Source organism: Pleurodeles waltl, chromosome 4_1, assembly GCF_031143425.1.
Source record: "Pleurodeles waltl isolate 20211129_DDA chromosome 4_1, aPleWal1.hap1.20221129, whole genome shotgun sequence".
NCBI classification, from domain to species: domain Eukaryota; kingdom Metazoa; phylum Chordata; class Amphibia; order Caudata; family Salamandridae; genus Pleurodeles; species Pleurodeles waltl.
Genome location: NC_090442.1, coordinates 526,481,573 through 526,507,711, shown reverse-complemented (window position 1 = coordinate 526,507,711; position 26,139 = coordinate 526,481,573). Strand labels below are relative to the sequence as shown.

Here is a 26,139-nt window from a genome sequence, read left to right as displayed (position 1 = left end):
TGTAATCCTGTTGTCTCAGTTCATGTGTAAATGTTCCTAGTGATGACACTTGAGTGACCACAGAGGAGGAGATATTCCTCAAAAAAGGATGTGACCCCTCATCCACACTAGGTGGCATGGGTGTTTCTCCTCTGCCAGCACCATCCTAGTGTTAGGTCAGTGGCGTAGCGTGGGTTGTCAGCACCCGGGGCAAGGCAAGTAATTTGCGCTCCCTAACCCGGGGCAAGGCAAATAATTTGCGCCCCCTAACCCGTGGATTTTAGCACTCGAGTCTCTTCCAAGATGTTGCGCCCAGTGCGGCCTGCCTCCCCTGTACCCCCCACGCTATGCCACTGTGTTAGGTGACTCATATCAGTCCTCGTGAAGTCTATTCTGAGAGATTTGGTGAGCAAGAATAATGTGAAGCTTCTAAAGCATCTTCTGTGTAACTGCTAAATATGCATTGAGATGGGTTAAATCAGAATCAATGTTATTAATTAATTCTCATAGACCCCACCCCAAAAACAAAAAAGAGTAGGGGTAGGTGAAACTGGGTAGTATGATCATACCTTCAGGTGAAGATCTTAACTCAGCCACTCTTAACACCTGCTTTACTAGTGTGGTGCCTTGGATGAATAGTAGTTCCCTAAAGTTAAATGAGAATAAGTCTGAAATTCTACTGGTCTGTATTTAACTGCATCTTTCGGGCCCATACTGTTTCCCTGGTGATTTGGGGGCCACTCCTGCTGGGGTTGTTAAAACCTTGGACCTCTGGTTTGATGACAAGCTCACGATGGACCAGCAAATCACTAAAGTAGATTCCTCCTGTTTTGGTGTCTTGAGATTGCTAAGAAAAATACTTTGGCTCCTTCCTACTTCAGCCCAATGGACGGTCGGACAGGCACTGATCATTTCTAGTCTTGATGATGGCAACATTCTTTATTTGGGTGAGTCGAAAACTGCAAATAGGCAGCTACAAGTCATTCAGAATGCAGTGGCTTGTCTGCTATATCATCTTTCTAAGCATTCCTCAGTCTTGCATCTTCTTCAGGACCTACATTGGCTCTCAATTGGTCTAGTTTAAGGCATTATGCAGTATGTTTAAAGCCCTGCCCAGTTCTCAACCACTCTACCTTAGGTCACTGGTCTTGGCATATCGTCCCAATCAGTCTCTCCACACCATCAATCTGAACTTTTGTAGTTTTCCCTAGGTTTTGCAAGGTGAGTCAAGTTGGTCGCACCTTTTCTTACTTGGACCCCACATTGTGGAAGTCTCTGCCTGTTTCGCTTAGAAGCTATAAGTCATTGGATAAGGTTAAGAAACTCCAGAACACAAGGCTGTTCAAATCTTTCTACTTTCGTCCCTTCTGTTGTACCAATGTGGGGAAACCCCCTGAAGTAACCATGCACTTTATAAATCTGAATAATAATAATCGTCATCATAATAACAATAGTAGTAATAATAATAATAATAATAATAATAATAATACCACCACCTTACTCCCAGTCAAGCTAAGGTCAACATGTTTGAGTCTGGTAGTGGTGTTCCAAGTGCCCTGGGGGTTTCTTCAAGACTTATAGACCCTACCTATCTATATCTCTTGTTCACCTAACCTTGTGAAAATGAGAATGGAACACATCACTGCTATTTGTTTGAATTCCTGTATCCCACTCCCATTTGCGCTACCATTTCAAGCAGAGATTGGAGGGGGGTGGCAGGTTGAATCATGTAGAACATGGTAAATAAAAAAATACAACATATGGTATAAGGGTAGGTACTTTGTTTTAGTCCCATGTCTCGACAAGAGTGAGAGCAGATGGGAGTAAGATGAACTGCTTCATCTTTGCAAATGGCTTCCATGAGCAATGGGCTTGGTCACATCTGCGTGCTAGTTGCAACCGCAGCGCCAGACACAAACAAGAAATATCTGCTATTGTTCTTAATTTGGGTACAATATTGGGGTGAATTTGGTAACAGTTTGCAAGTGAGGTGAAAGTCCCTCTGTAATCATGGACGGCTTTTGGTCATCACTTAAGTAATATACAATAGTGCAATTGATACAACTTTGTGCATTACAGACATACATTCTCACAAAAGGTTGCTTATCTGCCGCATATTCTTTTTAAAAAATGGATAAGATGTGCAAAGGTTCATTAATAAAAGACAAATCTTATTTTCTCACTGCTGGATGGATTACATCGGGGGTCATTCTGACCTTGCGCCAGGCGGAAACCGCCATGCAGCCGCCAATGCGGCCGCACTCATGCGGCCCCCATTCTGACATTCCCGCTGGGCCGGTGGGCGCAAACCAAGTTTGCGCCCACCAGCCCAGCGGGAAGGAGGCCGCAACACAGGAGCCGGCTCCGAATGGAGCCGGCGGTGTTGCGGCCGTGCGACGGTTGCAGTTGCACCCGTCGCGCTTTTCACTGTCTGCTGTGCAGACAGTGAAAAGCTGGCCGGGGCCCTGTTAGGGGGCCCCAGGACACCCCTTACCGCCAGCCTCTTCCTGGTGGTGAAAACCGCCAGAAACAGGCTGGCGGTAAGGGGGTCATAATCTCCAGGGCAGCGCTGCTTGCAGCGCTGCCCTGGCGGATTATCACCGCCGGGGCAGAAACGGCGGAAAACCGCCGGCCCCGGCGGTGCGACCGTGGCTTTACCGCCGCGGTCAGAATAGGGGAGAAAGCACCGCCAGCCTGTTGGCGGTGCTTTCAGTCATTATAGCCCTGGCGGTCTCGGACCGCCAGGGTCAGAATGACCCCCTTAGTGTCTAGGCACCTAAGCATGCACGGTAAATTCTATACTTCCCCTGTTAGAGCAGGTTCATTTTTTAATTGATGTCAAATTCCGGGGCAGAGCTCAGATTCCATATGGATGAGGACATTGCTTTCTTTTCTGCACAAACTTCTCCATGATATGATGTTTACTCTTACCAGTTATGTTGTGCAGATCAATAGAGTGCACTATCGAACAGGAGTGTATCCTGTAATTGAGCAGGTGTGAATGTAGCCACCCCTGGGCCTAGTGGGACTACTCGAAAAACGAGGGCTTCAGATTCTTGAAGAATTGAAGAAGTGGCTAGGAGGCTTTTATGTGTAGCAGCAGATCCTTCCACGCTTTAGGAATGATGTAGGTGAAGGCTCGACCACCAGATATGTCTTGACCTATGCATGGGATTTCTGCAACTAGGATTCCGGCTGAGTGGAGGAGCCTGGAAAGTGTGAAAGCAGATGCAATTGCTAAGATATCACAGGAGATATTTTATTTATTGACTTGATTGCAGGTTAGTGTTTTTGTTGGTTGTCAGGACGAAACATACGGAAACACGTTTTTGTGCAGTCTGCCCTGTTAAAGACTTACAGAAACAATCGAGGTACAGTATATGTTACTAAAGATTTTTTTATATCCAAATATGCATGTGGCTTCCTGGCTCCGGATTAAAATGGTTGAGATTCCACTGCAAAAGTTTCCATTTGCTCTTCAAAATAAATTCAAGAAATAAAAAGGACTCATTTTCTGTGAACAGTGCGAAATTCATTATGCCCAAAACAGCACGCCAAGCGCCGTGGACTATGTGAACAGCAACTTCGCAAATTTGGTTTATTTATTTTGCGGTTTCACATAGCGTGGACCAAGGTTGCATCAGGCGTCAGAGCGCTAAACAATGGACAAATATCAGAGTCGCAGCTAGGTAGTTGTCTACCTTCAAGAGCAAAACAAAGGCGTTCTTTCTTTGTATAGACACGGTGCCTGTAATACAGTGTTTGGCGTCTGACCTACTACGGTGTTATTTATTGAAATGACCCAATTCTTTGTGTTTTGTAATAACGCTTCAGCCTCTTTAAGATATGTATTTTGTGGTAAATGTAATTGCTAATCTTTGCCCTGTCTGTAATCTTATTACCTAAAAAGGGATTTCTGTGGGCCTATCCTAGTAGTGAAATGTAAACAAACAGAATAATAGTAAACAGAATAACGAGAAGCAGTCTGAAAGTAGTGCCCTGTGAGAGATAATGTTCCAGCCCTCTAATTGGCTCCCTGCAAGGGAGAGTTTGACTGATCTCTGCTGCTGTGTTACCAGTCTTGCTTCTACCAGCACTATTATCTCAGGCTGACACTTCCATTACTCTGAACGGAGAAAGATGGACGTCACCTGTCAGAGGCTGGTTAATTGTGTTGCTAGATGTATGTTGCCAGGTCGCAGGTTGGACATTTATGAACATAACTGCTTCCTCTGATGTCCGCCATTCTTCAGCGATCGATGCGGCTCTTACAGTAAGCGCATAATTGAGTGAAGGCACTTACCACCGAGGGGCCGAAGAGGAGCCCATTGTGCGAGCTTCATTGTCCATACATTTGCCTCAAATGAGCTTGGCTTGCCCTTTACTGCACATTGCGTAGCGGAAACATATACTAATGCGCCGTTTCCATTTGTTTTCTAGATAAATGGTCAAGATGTCCAGAATCGCGAGGAGGCGTTGGCACTGCTCACCAGCGACGAGTGCAAAAAAATTGTGTTGCTGGTTGCACGACCTGAGATGCAGGTCAGTATGAAGAAATGAGAGCATGGGGCCAGGGGCACTTTGATGCGCTCATTATTGGCCTGCGATGAAGCAATCATAAAACTATGGGCCTCTATTGCAGAAATATCACAAACAAATCCACTTTAATGGAGTGCATCTGGCCTTCAGCAGCCACCAGAAAATAGAGAAATATTTTTTTGACCTAAATGTCCCTGATACATAAAGAGCACATACATCCACCCAGAGCTGATTTAGTCTTTATAACCACCTCTCTTTTGATGTCAGAGTATGCTGAACGCAAACAATAGCCACGTTTGATTTGATATAGTGCATACCCCTCATTGGTGACTATTTCTTTCCTGTATTATATTCCCCACGTTGTTGTAATGCCAAACATATGGCGTGGAACACAAAAGATCGATATCTGACAGGTGGACCCCTGTTCCTCCTCTCTAACAATCAACTCCACACCTAGGCACAAGACAAAGGAAATATTTCACAAATACTACTCTAGGACCCGCATTGATCCCTTAGCTCAGTGACTAGAATCCCACATTAGAGAAAAATAATTCTTACCTGGAAAGTCAGTTGCATTTGTGCAAAGATTGCAAGTGGAGGAATCGACTGTTCAAGGCATAGCCATCACCTTCACAAGCTCATTGAAATACTTTGTTTCACAAAACTACATTGTTCAGTTTCTAAATTTCCATTGTTTCAAAATGATATTAGTTAGAACTGTCGCCTTCCTATCTACTTCTCCTTTTGACTTGTTATATCATGACTATGAACCTATAGATACATAATTATTTTGCCAGGTAGATGGAAACAGACAGACGTGCGTTGGTTTGAGCACCTGTAAAGCAGTAGTTGTAACTAAGACTCTTCCAGTGGGCAATGTTTTGTGGCAGTACTATTTGCAAATATTTTGCAAGATATCAACTTTCCGGTACATACAATTGGTAACATTGTGCTCTCTCCTTAATTTAATCACTTCGCTGCTCCTCTTTCACACTTGCACCATTTGTAATCCATAACATAGGGATTTTTTCTGTCTTGTCTGTTGACATCGGAGCGTCACATCAAAGGATATTACAAACGGCAGGGAAACCCACACTCCCATTACCCCAAATGCTAAATCTTTAAAAGCTTCATATTTACAGAACTCAACATCCAGACCTGCCACCATAAACTTCTGTGTCTCGTCATGATGTCAAAGTGTCCTTTCTAATCTTGTGTTGTGATGTTCAATAGAAGTATTATGCTCAACTAAGCATCTCAGCAAAATGAAAATTAAGTATGTGTTCTCTGGCAAAGCATCTCTGTAAGGTTGCAAAATATACAGTTAGAAATTGGGTTACTGGTTGACAGGGGTGTGGGTCCGGCTCAAGCAGCAACCACAATCCTAGTCAGGGCAAAGCACAAGCAAACCGCAAATTAACCTGTGCTCAGCTCTCTGGTAGCCAGGCACAGAGCAGTTAGGCTTAACCTAGAGGCAATGTGTAAAGTACTTGTGCAACACTTGAAGCAGTAACAGCGAAAACACAACACAAAAGATCCACACTAGGTTAGAAAAAGAGAGCAAAATTTAGTAAAGACCAAAACGACAAAAATCCAATCAGTAGAACTGGAGTTATGAGTTATAAAGTACAAACTGTAAAATAGGCACTAAAATCAGAAGGCTTCAACCATGCCCATCTGGTTGCGTTGGATTGGGTCAAAGTCAAAAGTTCAGGCTGACCATGATAGAACGCAGGTCAGATATGGTCCTAAATCAGCCCTGCAGAAGGTTTACCTAGTCAAGTTTTGTGCCAAGAGTCCCATTCGCATTGGAGAGAGTCATGGGGAGCAAAGAGAGTGTTGCGGGCAGTGGTCAGTGTGGCACGAAGAGCAGACCTGGGAGTCCAACATGGGTGGGCTGTTGCTTCATGTTGGTGGTCCTCCATGGACGATCAGTGCTTGCTGTGTGAAGAGATGGGCTGGCGGTGGCACATGCTGAATTTTGATGTGAGTGGCGCAGTTCTGATGTGAACGGACCAAATCATGTTTCCAAAGAGTCCAAAGGCTTGCTTTCAAAAGCCCATAAGCCACACCAATGGTCCGGGACCTGAGAGGCACCACTTGGGGGACAGGAACTCAGTGCAGCTGGGTCCAGCAGCTGGTAGTGGAGCCTTTTAAGTCCCTGAGACCCAGATCAAGAGGCCAGCAGTCTAGACCTCGGAGTCCCTCTAACACCTTGGGTTCAAGATGAAGTTGCAGGCCCAGTTCTTTTTCGCCAGAATGGCGGTCAGCAGGTCAGCAGAGCAGGGCAACAGTTCCTTTAGAGCAGCAGTCCAGAAGGGTGGCAGCCCACCTCCTCCTCCCATTCTGCCAGTGATGGCCCATCCAGTCACACCGAAGCTCCCATTGTGTGTGGCTGTCTAGGAAGATAACACTTAGCTCAACTGTCAGCTACACCCAGTCCTGTTACCAGAGACAGGCAACAGCCACCAAATGGCTAAGACAAGAAAATGTCCACTTTCTAAAAGGGTCATTTTGTGAATTGCAATTTAAAATCCAACGTCACCATAAGTTAGGTTTTTAAATTGTGATTTAAACTTGAACTGGTGATCTCTTCCCATTTGGAAAGTGCACTTATAAAAGGCAACTCCAATGTTATCCCTTGGGAGAGAAAGTCATTACATTAGTGAAAATCATCATATTTAAGAGGTCATCACTACTAGAACATGTAAAACGTAAAAGTATGTGTCCAACTTTTTAAATGCATTGCATCCTGCACTCTGGGTTGTCTAGGGTCTACTCTAGGGATGATGTATGTGTATTAAAATAGAAGATTTGTGCCTGGCAAAAAGTTTACTCTGCCAGGTCGAAATGGCAGTTTAAACTCCACTCTTAATTTGGTAGTTCAATCAGTGCTGCAGGTCCACTAGTAGCATTAGGATTAGAGGCCCTGGGCAGATGTAGAACACTTTATTAGGGACTTACAAGTAAATTAAATATTCCAACTGGGGGTAAGCCAATTTTGTGATGTTTTGAGAAGAGAGCACAAGCACCTTAGCACTGGCTAGCAATGGTAATGTGCACAGAGGCCTAAGGCATAAACAAACAAATTCAGCAAAAAGTGGGAGGATAAGGCAAAAAGTTTAGGAATTACCCTGCTGAAAGGGCCATGTCCAACATTTAATCTTAGAAAATATCTATGAATTAGCTACGTGGAAGTGTATATGTTTTAATTTACTAAGAATGGAGGAGGTATGAGAAAGGTATACTTAATGATTGATGAGAGAAAGCCCTAGAGAAATGTGACAGTAAAAATTAGAGGCGACATATGGAAAATTGAATAGGGATCACTATCAGAAAGGATCTATAATGTAGAGAATGCTTTTTATTGTACATAAAAATTATCACATATATTATAAGACAATACAAGCACACTACAAAAGCACTTTAAATTCCACAAAATGATTGAAGCCATGAAGTTGACTATGTATTGGAGAAAAACGCCCTGAGCTAATGGAGTTACATTGGGTGATAATGCACCTTATGTGGTAATAATTATTCCCAACCTACATACACAGTGTAAGTTGTCAGGAGTCAGAGTCCCTAAAAGTAGAATTTCCGACTCCATAGCCTTGGCCCTTTGTAGTGACCACCAAACTTGATCAATTGGTCCATAGTTTAGAGGCTGGACTACGAAAGGTCATACATAATTGATAGCTCCATTGCCTGTATATTTTTTCAATGCACTGACTGCACATAAGAGGTTACTTATGTACCGCAGCAAGGAGCACTGCATACTTCAACCCAAGACTCTCAGTTCATGCGTATTGAGTATTCTAATTCTGCCTACATTCACAAGACAGGTGGAAGCAGAGGAGTGGCCGTCACACTAAACATATATATGTTGTCAATGCTGGTGCTGTTAGAACTTCTTTGTTTTCTCTTCACTCACATAAATAAACCATAGGGGGCTACTAATACTTACTATCTAATAAAAACGGTGACCATCCAAGGTTGTTAAACTGTTTTGTGCCAGTTTCCAATTTATTTCTGATTTACTGAGTTGTAAGCATAACATTTCCAGCGCATTTAATGCGCAGTGTTGCCTGCAATCAGCTGGTGGCTCCTTCCTGACCGTACGCCTGTCACCTCCTACTGTAATGCAAATTACGTGGATGTAATTGGATTAGTTTCCAGAGCGTAATTACGTGGTGACCTACGACGCAGCTGATGATTGCGATTGCATCAGTCTTTTCCCGCCACATCTTGTTCTATTTCTTTTATGAGTTTATTTCGACATTGCCATAAGAGGCCCTCAGAATCATAAACCACAGTCAACGTACTCTAATAATATCACAGCCAAGAAGAGATTTGTGAACCATTTAAATAGGAATCTTCTAAAAGGAGAGTGAGCCTGAGGCGATGAATGCCAGTTGGGTAATAGCCAATGTATTGCACTAAGAAGTGGAAATGTACACCTTAATGGAAAGGAAATACTAACAACACCTCACAATTAAAATATTAATAACAACAAGAGTCAGTACGTTATTTGTTAAGTACGGCACTATCTCAGTACCCATTGTTTCCCAACTTATCTTCCCATATTTCTGTTTGTAGTATGCTCTCTCTGCTATCACCTGATGTGGGCAGATAATGTATCTTCTCTGGGACTTCTCTGAACTTTCAATAAACTGTTTCCCATGTGGTGTGAAAGATAGTTCCTGAGGAAAGAGCCTTTGGAATACAGAAAGATGTCTTGTGTGTTGGACAGAGCATAGCTAGTAGGTTCTGTGGTCCATCTTAGCCAATTAGTTTGATCCTACAAGACGGAATGGGCTGGTAAGATGTGAATGCATGGTGTAAAGGCACTTTTGTGAGTCTGGCAAAACGTCTTGAATTCAGTGTGTTCCTTTAACAGTAACCATTGGAAGAACTTTTATATTCAGGAAAGTTGTTCCAGATATTATAAACGACAGATGAGGTGGGATGTGTAGTTTTGTACCTCTCGCAGTCATTTAAGCATGTCAGTGCAAGGAGGAGGCGAGTCTTGTAAGGCAATTAGGGGAAGGAGGCGGATTCTCTAACAGCTTTAGCTGTGTTTGTGACACCAGTGAGTAGGGCGTCATGATAAGAATTCCAAAGGTGGGTCACAACAATCCCCAATTTACAAACTTCATATTTGGTCATCCTTGGTGAGCCTGTGGGTGACAGTCACAAATGAGAGGCTTCCTGGGGCCGTGGAAAGATTTCCACTTGTGGGCCGTAGCTGCCCATGACAAGTCTTTTCTGATGTTAGCCTGAACTTAGAGGTATGTGACGATTTCAGGCATGTTAATGAAGGTTATGTAAGCTGATGTTCAAAGAGAAAAGGGAAATAATGGGAAATAAGAATGAGTGTCAGAGGATTAGTTCAGAAGATATCCAGAATATTGATAAGTTCTCAGCAAAGTGTGCTCTCAAGGAGTCCAGATGCGTTCTATATCAAAAGAAGTTCTACTCTCTGCTCCCCAAAATCAAAGACCAGTGTGAATTGTGAGAAGAAGAAAGTATAAGTTTGGAACTCGGTTCTTTATCGTTTAGTGCGTCAACCAAAAGTTGAAAATATCTCCTAGCATTTAAATTCAAGGTTATGTTTTAACTTCAGAAAAACAATGAATGCTGACCATGTGACTACTTGTAAAAAAATAAGCCTTCCACATGCATCAAAATTAAATCTTTGTGGTGGACATGTTTGTTGCTGAATTCGCCTTGGTTCTGTAGTATTCTTTGAGCTTCTGGGGTGTAACACTTGTAAATGAGCTGTGGAACAAGAAGATGATACTTAAAGGGGGAGCCCATGAAAGCCGACTGTATAAATGTTGCTTACAAAATATACAGCCAGATGTATTAAAACATTTTGTAGCTACAAACCGTGCAATTTGCAGGGTTTGTATCTTCACAATCACATTGTGTCGTGCATTAAAAATCCTTTTGTGAGTCAGAAAAGCCTACCGGACACACACAAGTTGTGTTTTCTAAGTCATTCAAAATCTTACTTAGCAGGGTGTGTGAAAGGGACATTCACTCCCAGTTGCACTTTGCATTTCTATGCATCAGTTGGTTGCAACCTTAATTGCAGTTTCAAAACATCGAAAAATGATAGCTTCCCTTTTGGAAATCATGTCGGACAGCCTCAGGGCAGGAAACCTGCAGTGGTGTATGGGATCATTGCATGCTCTCTATGGTGTGTTCCCAAATGGAAAACTGTTTTCGTGTGAAAGCAACACCTGTGCTCTTCATGGAAACAGGCGTTTTTTTTTTAAACAAAAGAAGTTTTCATATTTCAAAACTTTGACCTTGTCACATTCCGCCCTTCTCTTACTGTCCTTGTCGGGTGGAACTGGAGTGCGTCTTTGGATCTTGCACGTTCTGGTCTGGCCGAGGTAGGAACGTCCCTTTCCGATAGCCACCGTGCTGCTGACAAGGTAGATGCCAAGGCAGTCTGTGCTCTCCAGATGGAGTCCCAGAAGAAAAACCCCAAAGGGCAAAAACCTCTCCAAAGGAGAGGACAGAGAGAGAGAGCGTCAGGATACCAGGACTTCAAGGAATAGAACTGCTGCGAAATCACAGGAGAAATAACAGGAAATACTCCACAGGAACAGCCAGTAGGAGGAAGGATCCACCACCAAACAGAGAGTGTTGCAACACAAGGAAGTAAAGAACACAGGCTCCTTATATGATGAAGAACAGGAAGTGACAAATAGGAAAAAGGAAAAGCACCTTCCTGGATTGAGAATATACCTTGAAGAAAACTGGAAAGGACAACATCTTGGAAACGGGCAAAGAAAAACAGCAATGCATGCTGGGAGGTAATTGACTTATGGGAGGAAAGAACACAGCCCGAAGCCCAGAAAGAAGAAAAAAAGAAGAAAAGAATAACAGATCCCCGAAGTACTCCAGGACAGAAAGGTAAGAATTATGTGAGCATCGCAGGGGGAGCCCACGATGCAACACTGTGCTGTGTTTTGACCACGGCAAGATCCGCATGCCAACCCCGGACCACCCGACCTCACCTCACGCCAGAAGGGAGATGTTGCAGCCAAGTGGACGGCCTGCGGTATGTCTGACGGACCGGGAACAGGATTGCCGACCTCACCACAGGTCGGAAATGTAACACCACAGGTTTATGAACCACCTGTGGCATGACACACCTAACTTAATAATATTCATTAGGCAGATTGTTTTGCTGTGAATGTGTAGTTTACAATGTGACTAATTAGTCTGTTGGTCACATCACAAATTGCCTACAAATTCACAAATCAGTCTGTGGCCAAATTGCACATCCTGGTTTGCAAATGGCTCATAGTATATGGATCTCCTTGGTTCAAGAACAAAGTTTATTTAAATCACAACTTTACATAGATAATTTAGACCTGCAGTTTATACCCTTATTGATCACTTGATTCCTACTACTCTGGTACTAGAGTTAGACCAGTAAACCTAGACTTAAAATATTTGAAAGGTGAGTTTGGATGGATGAATGATTCAAATGTTGGTCGAATTTGTGTTTATACAGTGACATTTTTGTAAGGTTGCAATTCTGAAAGCTCCCAGAGAGAAAGCAGGGCAAAGAAAGAGATCAATCTCAAACTACTGCATTGAACTCTCAAACCTTACAGCTTCTATAATCTTCTCCCACTGTTCTTTGCAAAAATCTCTTGCATCCACAATTTCTATTGTTTATCAAATAATTTCATGCCAGGCCTGTAGACTTTACCCATCACTACTCTGACCTATACTACTTCTGAGATACTTCTTAGTAGGTCCATATTTTTAATCAAGCTGTCCATTTTATCCAGGTTTTTGTGTGAGTGTTGGTGGGCTTTGTCTTATTTAGTTTGCAATTGTATATTGACAGGTAATATGTGCTTCTATGATAAATAGTAATAAGGCCACTTGCGTTTACATCACTATGGTATAGATTTTGTAGACACAATGTAAATTTGGTGAAGAAACAATACCTTAATGATTCTGGAGACTTTAGATCAGGAAAACCACCATTTCTCTTTGACTTTAATTGTTTTAGGGTATTGTTTTGTACACTAAGCATTTATAGGGTTCGAGTGTCTTTCCATGTTAACTGTAATCAGTAGTGAATCAGAACATCGCTACTGAGAGTCAAGAAAAGCACCATTTTAGAGATATGTGGTTTGACTTCCCCATGGAAACTACAGAGAAACTCGTTCAGCGCTCCACTGCTCCCTATCTAGGTTAGCGCTTTAACAGGGCCAACATCAACACAAATCCCTTTATTAGGACTACATCGACTCCAGAGCAAAAAAGTGTTAACCAGGAACTGGTGCAATGTGCTGGTAATATGTGCCTCTAGAGGCACAACAACAGTCCAAACAATAAAAAATTGTTCTCATTGTGACAAGGGAACCATTGTATGTATTTGCAAATCAACTATTAAATATATTTATGCATAATTAGGACACTAAAATAACACACTTGAAATTAGACCATCTGAAGAACCAGTGCTGTATGCCCACGAGCCAGTGGTATGTTTTGTCCTCTCCTCTGTATGATTCTTATACATTTTGAAATGTATCTGTGTGTCATTATCATATATTATTGAACTCACTACTAAGACTTTGGAAGAGGTCACACATTGGATACTTGCATGCATGCTAGTGAATACCTCACATAGCTGAGATAACTGTGAATGTGTTTTATTGTGGACCTAAGAAGACATAAATATAGACTGTAACAGTGTGAGCGAACACTCAGTGAATCAAGCCCTTTGTTCCTGGGTGGCACTTCAACCATTGCCTGCTAATTAAGGTGTTCTGACTAACAGTGCTGAATACTGTTTCCATGTCATAATAGAAGGCACAAATACCTCTTCCTTATCTGCCATCTATGGATGCCCTCTCATAAATCAGCCAATGGTGATTCATTGCCTGTGCATAAGTGATACAGTGCATCTGTGTGTTCAGTTGATGCACTTTCTGTATGTTATGCTGTACAACACAGTTTACCAATGGTGGCCATGTCAATGGAATGCGTATGGAATCAAGGTATCACTATGGGATATGGAGTTGGAACTAACTAATGTTATCTGTGTATGAACAAAACACCCATTTCATGAGATACTTTATATCATATATTTTAGAGAAATACAGTTTATGTTTGCCGTTCATTTATCCTTCTTGACATGTTTCTTCTGGTGTTTATGAAGAGTTCCCCATCATTTTTATTCCTAGTATCTATTTAGCTGTTGTGCTTCCTCTCTTGTCTTCTACCTTTGGTGTTTTGCAGAAGACTTTAAAATTATGTATTCCTTTGTTGCTTCTTACCAGATGGTCCAGTGCACTATTTCTGTTTTCCCTTATAAATAAAGCCTCCAAAATGTTTACTTCCACCCTTCAAATCTTAGAGTGACTTTTTTCTACAACATTATTTAACCTGCTTTCACCCTCCCATCAAAACTACAGACCCCACAGGTATGATGTTTGAGAATTATTAATCCTTTTGCATCATACCTTTCGTTCATCTGAGATGTTACCATCTCTAGCATATTCACCATGATCGCTTCTTTTTAACACGTACTTTCTTATCCATAACACATTCCATCTTAAATAATGCAAATTTTTATGTCTAGATAGTTGGTGGATCAATTTAATTCATTATTCCTTTGTCCTTTCTCACTTTCCGAAGGTAAATGAGGAAACTGCATGTGTACTGATCAGTAAAGCTAAATCAGGATCCCCCATAGACCCTCTCCCTCTAACATGCTACCTAAGGGTCTGAAAGTATTACTTCCCTCCATAGCTACTTTGATAAATTTATCATTAACAATGGAGACTGTCACAAAAAAATGGAAACATGCAGTGATAAGACCTCTGTTGAAGAAGGCTCATCTTGATCCATCCATACCAGGCAACAATTGACCTATTTCCCTTTTACCAAGGATAGGGAAATTGCTGGAAAAGCATGTGAACCATACGCTGTCAGGCTTTTTAGAAGACAACCGCATGCTACACCCCACTCAAATTGGTTTATGTGCTCAACACAGCACAGAATCAGCACTCTTAGTAGTGACAAGGAGCTTAAAACCTTACTCGATCAAGGAGGCTCTGCAGCCTTTCTTTTTTTAGATCTAAGTGCTGCATTTGTCACTGTTGAACATAGAACCATGGTAGGAAGGCTCAAAGAAGTGGGGATCCAAGACAAAGCCCTGGGGTGGCAGTCTTCCTTTTTCGAAAATAGAACTTTCTAAGTAATGGAAAATATGTATTTTTCAGATATAATACCTTCTCAGTGTGGAGTCCCACAGGGCTCTTCTCTGAGTCCCACCATGTTTAACATCTATATGCATCCAGTTACCAACATCGTACAAGAATTGGGGCTATCCTTAGTCTCATATGCAGATGATGCCCAACTGGTGGTCTCTTTTGTAAATAGCTCTAACTTGGAAAATCACCTTTTTGGGCTCTGTTTGCAGAAAGGGGCAGACTGGAATAAACGGGGAGAAGAAAAAGTTAATGTTTGTGGGGAACAATAGCCCCCTTTGACCCATAATCAATTGGCCCAGATGTATGGATCACCCCCCAGTCCTCAGCACCACAATAAAGAGTCTGGGAATGTGGCTGGACCAGTCTTTATCCATGGAAGTCAAGGCAAATAAACGTGCAGCAACTTGCTCTGGGCTGCACTGAAAAATTCAGAAAATATTGGCTCTCATTCCAGAAAAGTCCAAAAAAAGGTGATTCAATCATTAGTGGTCTCCCAACTAGATTATAGAAATTCACTGTTCTTAGGCTCTTCAAAATATGTCTTGAGAAAACTTCAGACGGTCCAAAATACGGCAGCCAGACTACTGCTTAAACTTCCAAGCCGAGAACCAGTTAAGAAGGCTTTAAGAAGGCTTCACTGGTTACCTGTTGATGCAAGAATCAAGTTTAAAGCTTTATGCCTGGTGCACTGGCTGTGACAAGCACTGAGGGGGAGTGCACAGCATTCCCCCTCATTGCGCATGTGTGTTTGGCCAGCCATCTCAGGCCGACCAAACACACATGCACACTGTGCTCTCTCCAGCCTGGCACTGTGTTGCCAGGCTGGAGAGAGCAGGCACAGGTGCCCAGTCTGCCTGAGAGCGCCCTGGCTGGGCACTCCCATCCAACCCTTATGCTGGTCGCAGCCTCAGGATTGGCTGTAGGGCAGGCTGGGAGCCTGTGCCTGCAGCCTGCAGTAGAGGAGAGATGGTGGTAGTGGTGGCGGCAACGGCCAGTGAAGGTAACTGTATTTTTTCATTAATCCCCCCGCGCGCCGCCCCACCCCCTGCAAAGCACCACAAGCCACTCCTGCATTGATGGCATTTAGGTGTTGAGACGTGGTGTGGACAGAGAAAGACATTTTTGTCAGTATCATATTCTATTGTGAGATATGGGCCAGTTCTCCTGGGACCGTTAAGATGATGTGGATGTGGAATGGAACAGGTTGAACAAGACTCTAGTGTCAAAGTTAAGTATTTTGACAAGAGAACAGATTAGAGGAAACAGAATGTCATTGCATTAGTCTAGTTACTATTGCATAAGGGTACTGATAAGTATTCTTGGAAATCATTGATATTGTGTATGAGATAGAAGTAGTGGAGTTTGGCATTGGTCTTGGAAGTGATCTAACAGAAGATCCTTAATGGGCTCTCAAAGTCTTTGCCAAGGTTTATAGCCCAAATCTTGATGAAGTTGGATGTCAACACTCAGTCTGTGCAGTACTTACTTGATGCTTCTGGAACTGCCCAGATACAAGAAAGAAAGATCACGTATTAATCATTTTTCTAAAATCTATAACAAATCTGGAACTCCCACCAGAAATAAGAAGTAACCCCTCCAAATACTTCTTCAAGAGGAATGTGAAAGCAATTCTGCTTGAAAAAGTCCTTAGTTCTTCATCACTGACCAGCACCTGACCACTCTCAGACAAACAAAATCTAACACTATGACCCACAATGCAATTACTCTTATATATGTATGGTCAAGGTCTAAGGGTTACACTTCCTTATGTCACCTGTTCATAGCATAAGAAAGTAACATCTATACATTTTACTAAGTATCTCTGTATTAGTAACTCTTACCTGTACATATTCTAAGTAAGCAGCACTTTTATGTTTTATTCATGATTTGTGTTAGCAGTGCTCTGATACCCTCGGGTCATGTATGTGCTCTTTAAAAATCTAAAATAAATCAAATAAATGGAAGAATGTTGTTGGGCGAAAGAGGCAATTTAGTGCCATCCAGTATCTGATAAATAACCTATCCTGCTTAAGCCTCCCAGTATTTCCTCTGCAGACCAAGCTTTTCCTAGCTATTTGGTGGTAAGCAGGACTTTGATTTAAAAAAAAACAAAAAAAACTTTTACCTTTTAGTTTCTTAAGTGTAGCTTTACAGCCCCCTGTTCAACCCTGAAACCTGCATTATGCTAAAGGTTTGCTAAAAATCAGTGATAAATGAAAGTCTCACACATTGCCTATGCCTCATCTCACATCCTTATGCAGTGCAGGCTGCCACACGGGTGACACGCATCAAATACTGTGATGACACTAACAAATGCTGTTTCTACACTCTGTAACATTTGATACTTCCTTTGAGCAGTCTTTGAAGACAACCTTCTCGCCTCACCATTTGTACTTGGTGAACAGAAATGTACTCTGTGTTCATAAGGGCAGTGTTCGTCAAAAAAGTGACAAGGGCAAAATACCACTTTGCCTCCAGCTTCAAAATCTTTGTACTGCACCAATTACAACAGAGACGTCAGTGCTGTGGATTTATTAAACCTGTCCCATAAAAACAAATTTATTTAGCACAACCAAAGTCTTCTAGCTGGTCTGTGACAGGTATTCATGAGCAGTAGATTCGTAAATGCTCAAACTCGACACCATCTGCTCTAGGGAGAACAGATGCTTGAAAATAGACCAGCGGCAAAACAATAGATCCCCAACAGTCAGAGCGATCGAAAGGGTAACTTTGAGAGAGAGAGAAAGAGAAAAAAAAGAAAACCTCAGAAATAGGTGAGCAGACAGGCAACCTTTCAAGCAGACAGAAAAATAAACAGAAAGGAGGCCATCCGGGTGAAATATAAATACAGCGTTGAACTGAGGCCAGATCACAGACACATATGCTGACAGAGAACGCTAACCAGCCACATATCGGTTGTGTCTAAAATACAGTGGGTGTATTGGTTTAATCGCAGTCATAGAAATAGCAAAAATACTTTACGTCTTCAAACTGCATTAGTACTTGAAGTATGAAGTACAGTGCTAGGCATTCTCTTTGTAAAACACTGGTCACGACCGACTCTAAACACAGCACACGAACTATCAATGTGTCTTGTCAAACAGGATGTCCTAGTCATTTCACGTGAGATTTTCTTTTAAAGTTGTGTGACAGAAATATCTGTCTTCGGCAGAAATGGTTCCGGAACAAAGAGAGTTTTTTATATCTCCTCTGAGGGAGATGTCATCCTGGTCATCAAAGTAAAGGAAGGGCAATAGTGGAAGACAAGCACTATTTGTACTTCTTTTTATATCCGTGTTTATGTTCAGGCAAACTGCAGAAAGGGACATTACATTGTCACTTATCTCAGTCTGTCAACAGCTGAAGTAAAAATTGCTTTTATTGCCATTTATCATACATACTATTGATTCACTATCTAACAGATTTGGCAGGCACGTGTTCCCTGTAAATTACAGAGAGGAAATGTAATTCAGCGCCATACTGAATCAACCCTTCACTGCGATAAAGGAAGAGGCCATGCTCTCTCTCGATAATATTGCATCACGTTGGCAGTGTTATGTTGCTGTGACATTTTGTTGGAATTTATGTGGCGCAAAGATTGAGACAATCTTGTTTCAACACACTTGTCATTCTTTGTATTTTGAGGCTTGTGTAGTTACTGAGTATGAACTCGATCTAACTGTAGGAATGGGCATTATCACAAATAGTTTTGAAGGTTTCTTAAAAACTGAGGGCCTGATTTAGACATTAGCGAACGGGTTACTTAGTCACAACAGTGATGGATATCCCATCTGTCGAAATCTAAACCCCGTTATGTCCTATGCAGTGTTTAATTTGTAGGATAATAAGTACTGGTGCTCAAAGCGCTGCTCTGCCCCAAGTACCACGTATCGTGGTTCTAAATCCACCTCAGGCCACTTTAATCCACGGCCAGAAAAAGGGGAACACAGTAAACTGAAAGTGTTCTGACCCCACCATGAAATGCAGACAATGCCTGTGAGTTGCAGAACAGGTATATGAACTGAAGGAGGAAGAGAGGACAGGTAGGTACATATATTTTTAATAATTACTGGGCCAATCACATAGGGGAGAAAAATTCAAAAGCCTGTTCAATAAGTGCCTTTGCTAAGCACCGGAAACCACCAGTACAAATTAAACACTGGTCCAATGGAATTTAGATTTCGGCAGATCGGATATCTGTCACCATTGTGATGGAGTAACCCGTCCACCAATATCTAAATCAGGCCCTAACTTATTTTTCAATTATGGAGCATCATGTGACCAAAGTCAGAAGAAAAGAAACCGTGTGACATTCTTGAAAGATGCTATCGGAATAATGCATGATACAGACCATGGCACAAGGCACAGTGTTAAGGGCTTGATGATAAATCTCAGGGTAAATGTTTTTACTGATAATCACATGAAAAGCTTTTTCTGAATCAAGAGTTGCATGCCTGAACTCTAATATTAGGATACTCAATATGGTAGCAGCAGTGGATATTACAGGGCAGTATTAAGCATTGTGTCCTGGGGTCTCAACAGGCATGTGAGCCCACTTTGTGCACCTCCGGGACACTGTGGTCTTACAGAATGGGCTGCAAACGCTTGTGCAGCTCATTCTGTAATGATGATAGCTCTGTGGCACATGCGCTAGCACTATCTTGTAAGGATGAAGCACTGTCTTAAAAGGGTGTTTTCTTGTCTGCCTGGAGGTGTAGCCCCACACAAATGAGGGAATCACTTGACCTCTGCACCTGCGCCCTATTATAGATGGGTTGCAGAGGCAAACAGGCCAGTAGGAGGCCCACTGTTGGTGTGCCACAAAAAGAAGGTGCACTGTCATTGTGTCTTCTAAAGACAGCCTTGATGAGTGGCGAAAGGGGGTCTCATGGACCCCCAGACACCCACCCCTGCAGGTGGGTTCAGTCACTCATTGCATTTGCCTGCCAGGTGATTCTGTCCCCTCTTTAACATGCAACCACCTGCCACCTGCTTTGTGAAACACAGAGTGGCTTCTAAGCAGCTGTTGCATAGTTCACTAAATGTGCTGATCCCAGGGCAGTTGCAACTTTGCAGGTGCCCTGGGGGCAGCACATTAATTGTAACAGGGTGCACTGTCCCTGTTTGCATCTGGAAAACAGGGAAAGTGCACCCATTACATAATACAGGCCCAGATGTGCTACATAGATGGACTTTCAAAAACAAGGCCACTCTAAGCATCGCGTACTGCAGGACTTTGATGATGCATAGCTGTGTATATTCCAGACAACCCACAGTAAGGTGGGGCTGCAAGAGTATGCTGCTCACTCGTCCATGAACGAGTCATTAAAAGTGAAAAACACAAATTTTGGAGTAATCATAATATAGTGCTCAGTCCTCTTATCATATTTATTTGTTTATTTATTTAGGTGCTCTGACATACATTCTCGCTTGCTGCTGCTTCAGATTTTGTTACATTTCCCCATTACAATGTGTTAGTAACTCTATATGGATGAGATAGTGTTTAGAAAAATGAGCAGTCCTGATCTGACCATCACGAAAGTCTGGTTCTCTCCTAAATGATTTTGGTCGTATATTGAAGAGAGGGTGCAAGACATTCTGATTGGGTGATATTTACTAGTGATGGTGGAAGCAGGATGTTGTGAGCCATGGGAAGGATCATACTGTGCACCTTGATTAAAAAACATTTCACGATGGTCACTGAAAGGGCTGTGACTCTTTTACAGGTTTTCTGAGTTCCCACATTTCAAGATCCTATTAAATTATGGGCATGCTCAGATTGCTCAGTTTTGTACAGATTTCTGATTAGTAGGTGATCACATAGTGCTCCTAGGTTAAGAAAATTTGAGATACATGTCTACAATGCTTCAACTGAAAAGGATTTTATTAAAAGTGTATTGTCATAATCAGCAGCTGAATCGTTAACACCGTTAGGTTCTTTGTAAAGTTCAAACCTAAACTAAAAAGGTAATCCTAGTGGTAATACTATCGATCTGTTTCCTGAGTGGGAGAATAAGCTCAATTTCGGGACAATATTTCAGGCTGCGTTTTTTTAAAACTTGCCTGTCGACATGGTGAATAGCCTGCCACTGCTCTGAAACTGTTTAGTCTGGGCATTGTCTGGTGCTTAATATTGTAGTTTTACCATCTTTAACGACTCTAAATATTATGTTACATTAACCCCTTTGCTGCCAGGCCTTTTCCCCCTCAGGTGCCAAGGCTTTTTTTGGCTATTTGGGGTAGTTCGCGCTTAGGCCCTCATAACTTTTTGTCCACATATGCTACTCGCACCAAATTTGCAACTTTTTTTTCAACATTCTAGGGATTCTAGATGTACCCAGAGTTTGTGAGTTTCCTTGGAGAAGACCAGGAAATTCACCAAAATACAGCTAAACTTGGGAAAAAAGTGCTGTAGAAGAAAGCATGTGATTTTTTCCTGAAAATGGCATCAACGAAATGTGAGCCTAAAATCACCATCTTGCCAGCTTTCAGGAACAGGCAGACTTGAATCAGTAAACAACATTTTTCAACACAGTTTTGGCATTTTACTGGGACAGACCCCATCTTTACAATTTTTGTGCTTTTAGCCTCCTTCTAGTAAATAATGCAACAGAAAAATGTTTTGGTCCTTTTGGGGGAAGGATATGAATTAACTTCCACGACAGTGGTTGTGCTGATGAAGTTTGTGAGTAATATATCACATTTATTGGAAACTTAAATTCCACGGATTCACTGTGCTGCTTTATTACGAGTCAAAGCATTTATCCTGATTAAATCAGGACTGCAGATCGTTAATTTTAACATAGGACCCTCCCAACATGTTTTAAAAAGGACCTTTATACAATTTGCTCATTTTCATGGAATGATTTATGACCTTCCTCAAGCCATTAGATGGTAAAGTAAGAAAGTGGTATTATTGATAACACACTAGGGCTACATGAAATGGAAGACCGATTGGCAAAGTTTTAGCGTTAAGATGACCAGGATGTGTCTGATTGCTATCAAATAGGGGTGCTTCCTGTTTCAATATTCTGTCCTGATGATGACCCGCCTGAATTAATGTCTTTTTTTGGGGTTGAAACATTGACATTGTATTTGAAAATGTGGATTGGCTTTTGAAAAATTCAGCAGGCTTACAGTACCTATTGTTATTGGTGCTAATCTGAGACCTCATGCTTTTAACCACAGTTTGGTTTTAGTTTTCATGTAAATAGCACTGCAACACTTATACTAACACATAATTCACTCACACTGCACTGTTATACAGGAGCACCTTGACTACTTTACTTTAAATTGTGGAATTTGTGGAATTTAAGTTTCTAATAAATGTGATATATTACTCACAATCTTCATCATTACAGAAAGTTCTTTATGGTTCAACCACTGTCGTGGAAGTTAAGTCATATCCTTCCCTCGGAGGGACCAAAACATTTTTCTGTTATATTATTCACTTACCCAGGTCCGAGGGTCCTGGTTTGCCCCATTTTTTCAAAATCCTTCCAATTAGTGACAGCAATAGATGTGAAACCAGTGCTGGATCCCGGACAGCTAAACATTTCTGAAAAGCAAACAAAATTCTGAATTCCACAAGGGGTCTTTTGTGTAGATCCTTCAAAGTTTTCCTATGGAAAATAACAGCTAAAACAAAAAATATTGAAATTGAGGTAAAAAAAGAGCCATTTCTGTCCACGTTTTCTTCTATAACTTTTTCCAGCTATGACAGATTTTTAAAAGCAACATACTGTTACATCTGCAGGACTCTTCTGGTTGTGGGGATATATAGGGCTTGTAGGTTAATCAAGAACTCTAGGTACCCAGAGTCAATAAATACGCTGCATCTTACAATGGGCTTTCATTGTATACCGGGTATACAGCAATACATTTGGTGAAATATAAAGAGTTAAAATTAGGTATCAAGGAAACCTTTGTGTTTCACACAAGATAAAGTGCTGAGAAACAGTGGTTATTTGCACATCTCTAAATTCTGGGGTCCCCATACTAGCATGTGAATTACAGGGCATTTATCAAAAGACTTCTTCTTTACACACTGTCCTACATTTGGAAGGAAAAAATGTAGAGAAAGACAAGGGACAATATCACTTGTTCTTGTATTCTGTATTTTCCCATAGTTTTCCGATGAAAATGGTACCTCACTTGTGTGGGTAGGCCTAGTGCCCTTGACAGGAAACGCAACATAGACACATCACATTTTCCCAAGAAAAGTGACCATTTTTTTTGCAATGTGCCTAGAGGTGGATTTGGCTTCCATCTCAGCTGGCACCTAGGGAACCCTACCAAACATGTGCATTTTTTTCGAAAACTAGACTCCTATGGGAGTTTATGATGGGGTGACTTATGGGGCACTCACCATGTTCTGGCACCCTGAATTCTTTGCAAACCTCAAAATGTGTCTAAAAATCACTTTTCCCTCACATTTCGGTGCTGTAAAGTTCTGGAATCTGAGAGGAGCCACAAAATTCCTTCCACCTGCGTTTTTGGTCCTGGGCTCAGCAGCCATCTAGGGAAACGTACCAAACCCAGAAATTTCTGAAAATTAGACACAAGAGGGAGTCCAGGGATGTGTGAATTATATGGATCCCCCACTGTTTTCTTAAACAGAATCCTCAGAAAACCTCAAATTTAGATAAAATAAATCTAGTTTTCCCCACATTTCTGTGTGGCATCACCACACCAGCACAAATTTCATAGCACCCAACATTCCCCTCGGTCTCCCAATAAAAATGATACCTCACTTGTGTAGGTGGGCCAAATGCCTGTGACAGGGAAGAGCCAAAAATATGTTGAAATTGAGGGGGAACCAAAGCAGATCCAAAATGGCAGTTTGGGAAAATAAACGTTGTTAAGCTGACAAGTGGGACAGAATTTGTATCAGTATAGATGCAACAATGCTGGCTGATAGGAATTTTGTGGATTCCTGCAGATTCCGGAAGCCTCCATCACAAAAATGTGGAGAAAATGTGGGATTTCAAGCAAAGTTGGAGGTTTGCAGGACATTGTGGGTAAGAAAATAGTGCGGGTGCACGTGAAGCATACCACCCTGGAATCACCGAGATTTTTATTTTTCAGATGTGTCTAGGTCTCGTAGATTTTCTAGATGGCAGCGTCCCAAAGTCCAAAAAAGTGCAACCCTCACCATTCCAAGTGGGACGATTTTGAGAGTTAGCGAAGCTCTCGTGGCCCAAATGTAAAATCAAAACACCAAATAATCAAATGTCCTCTTGCTTGCCATTGGGATAAGATCTTTTAGTGTTCGGGGGGGAGAGCTGAAACACTGTTACCCCCTTCAGTGGGTGGGGTGAGGGCATAACCATGCCCATACTGGTTGGTAGCCACCACCCCACTATTTTTTTTAATTCCCTGGCATCTAGTAGGCTTTCTGCCCCCCAGTGAGTGGTTTGGGGGTAATTGCCCTATCTGCCCACCGGTGGGCAGAACAACTTTGTCCCCATTTATTTGGGGTGAGGGTGTGGCCATAGCCCCACCCTCTTTTTTTTAAAAAGAATCTTCCCTGGTGTCTAGTGGGCTTTCTGCCTCTCTTGGGGGCAGATAGGCCTTACAGAAATAAGCTGATGTCAACAGTAATGTGCCCTCATGGGGAGCAACCCTTACCCAAGGGGCTGCCCCCCCCCAAACAAAAGACACACACACACACCAATCCCTAGTGCCTAAGTGGTTTCTGCCCCCCTTGGGTGCAGATGGGCCTAATCGAAATAGGCCGATATGCCCCTAAGGGGGCAGAAATGGCCTAAAAGAAAATTGTCCCCACAGGGGAGCGACCCTTGCCAAATGGGTCGCTCCCCATCTGTAAAACATAAACCAAATTTCCTGGTGTCTAGTGGTTTCTGCCACCCTTGGGGGCAGATTGGCCTAATAAAAGTAGGCTGATCTGCCCCCAAGGGGGACAGAAATGGCCTTAAATGATATTGCCCCCCAAGGGAGCGACTCTTGCCTAGTGGGTCACTCCCCTTGCGTGAAATTGTCACAAAAAGAAATCCCTGGTGTCTAGTGGTTTCTGCCTCCCTTAGGGGCAGATTGGTCTAATAAAAATAGGCTGATATGCCCCCAGGGTAGGCAGAAATGGCCTAAAATAAAATTGCCCCACAGGGGAGCGACCCTTGCCTAATGGGCCGCTCCCCTCTAGTAAAAAAAACCAAAAGTAAATAATCCCTGAGGTCTAGAGGTTCCTGCCCCCGCCCACCCGCCTCTTGGGGGCACATGGGCCTTTTTAGTGTAGGCCGATGTGCCCCCAAAGGGGGCAGAAATGGGCAAGTAATAAATGCCCCCCATGGAGAGCGATTCAAACAACAAAGTCCCTGGTGTCTAGTGGGCATTTCGTGCTGTAGAAATGCTCAGAGAGACTTTGGACAAAAGGATGCCTCTCTGACCGCCCCCAACCCCCGTACTGAGAAGAAACTAATCTGTTTCTCCTCGGTCGCGCAGGAAGCAGAGCTTCCAGTATGATGGGGGCAACCTCTGATGAGGTCAGCCTGCGATCGAGGGTGGAAGGGGAAGCAGTTCCCTTTCCATCCCTGCCCAGGGGAGGGGAATGGGATTCAAATGGGGAGCGCTAGCGCTCCCCCCCCATGTCCCAGGTGCAGGACATAATGGTTACATCGTCGGCACCCGAGGACGTAACCATTACGTCCCGGGCACCCAAGGGGTTCACCAATGTATCTACCTTTGAAGGATGTACAACTCAATTGGAACTGTTTAGATTCAAGCTCATAAACTGACAGTCAGATATAATGTCAGTGGTATGAATTCAGTTCCCGGTGTCATCTTGCCAGCTATACAAGTCAGTAGGAAGTGAATAATGGATAGACATTTTCTGGGTCTGAATAGATAATGTTTTCACACCTAACAATGGTAAGCATAGTCATAGTAAATAGTAGTTAAACCACTGAATTTTGTTTTTTGGTAAACCACTTTGCAAGGTTGGTGGTATGTGTATACATCTTGGAATTGATGATTATGCCCTTACCGTTGCTCTTTGAATGTTTTTGAGTTTCATTAAAGTTTTTTCCACAGCCTTATAAAAATTACATGTAGTAATCAATCTTTGGGCCAGTTATGGCTTAAAATATTATAACCCAATGAGTCCCCTATAAAAATGTTTGAGGTAGTGTTTTAATGATTATATAATCATATTGATATGTTTAACAATGAACAAATTCGTTTTATACATGAATCAACAACGTTATCTGTACATTAAAAAAATGTTTCAGTGCACCTCACCCCTAGCAAACTCTAGTTCTGGCCTTATATGAGTAAAGAAGTCAAAACATGCACAGAGCATGTCGAGTTCCTGGAAGAACTGAAACAATCAATCACTATCAAGCCAGGA

The 26,139-nt window shown here is 42.3% G+C and overlaps 1 protein-coding gene across 1 annotated transcript in view; it reads left to right on the top strand.

Annotated features, from left to right (window-relative positions):
- PDZRN4 (PDZ domain containing ring finger 4) overlaps positions 1 to 26,139 on the top strand; it is a 469,963-nt gene that overhangs the window by 426,697 nt on the left and 17,127 nt on the right. Inside the window, exon 6 of the mRNA XM_069228854.1 lies at positions 4,420 to 4,521. Within this exon, the coding sequence (XP_069084955.1) occupies positions 4,420 to 4,521 (102 nt within the window). The remainder of the gene's footprint in view (positions 1 to 4,419; positions 4,522 to 26,139) is intronic.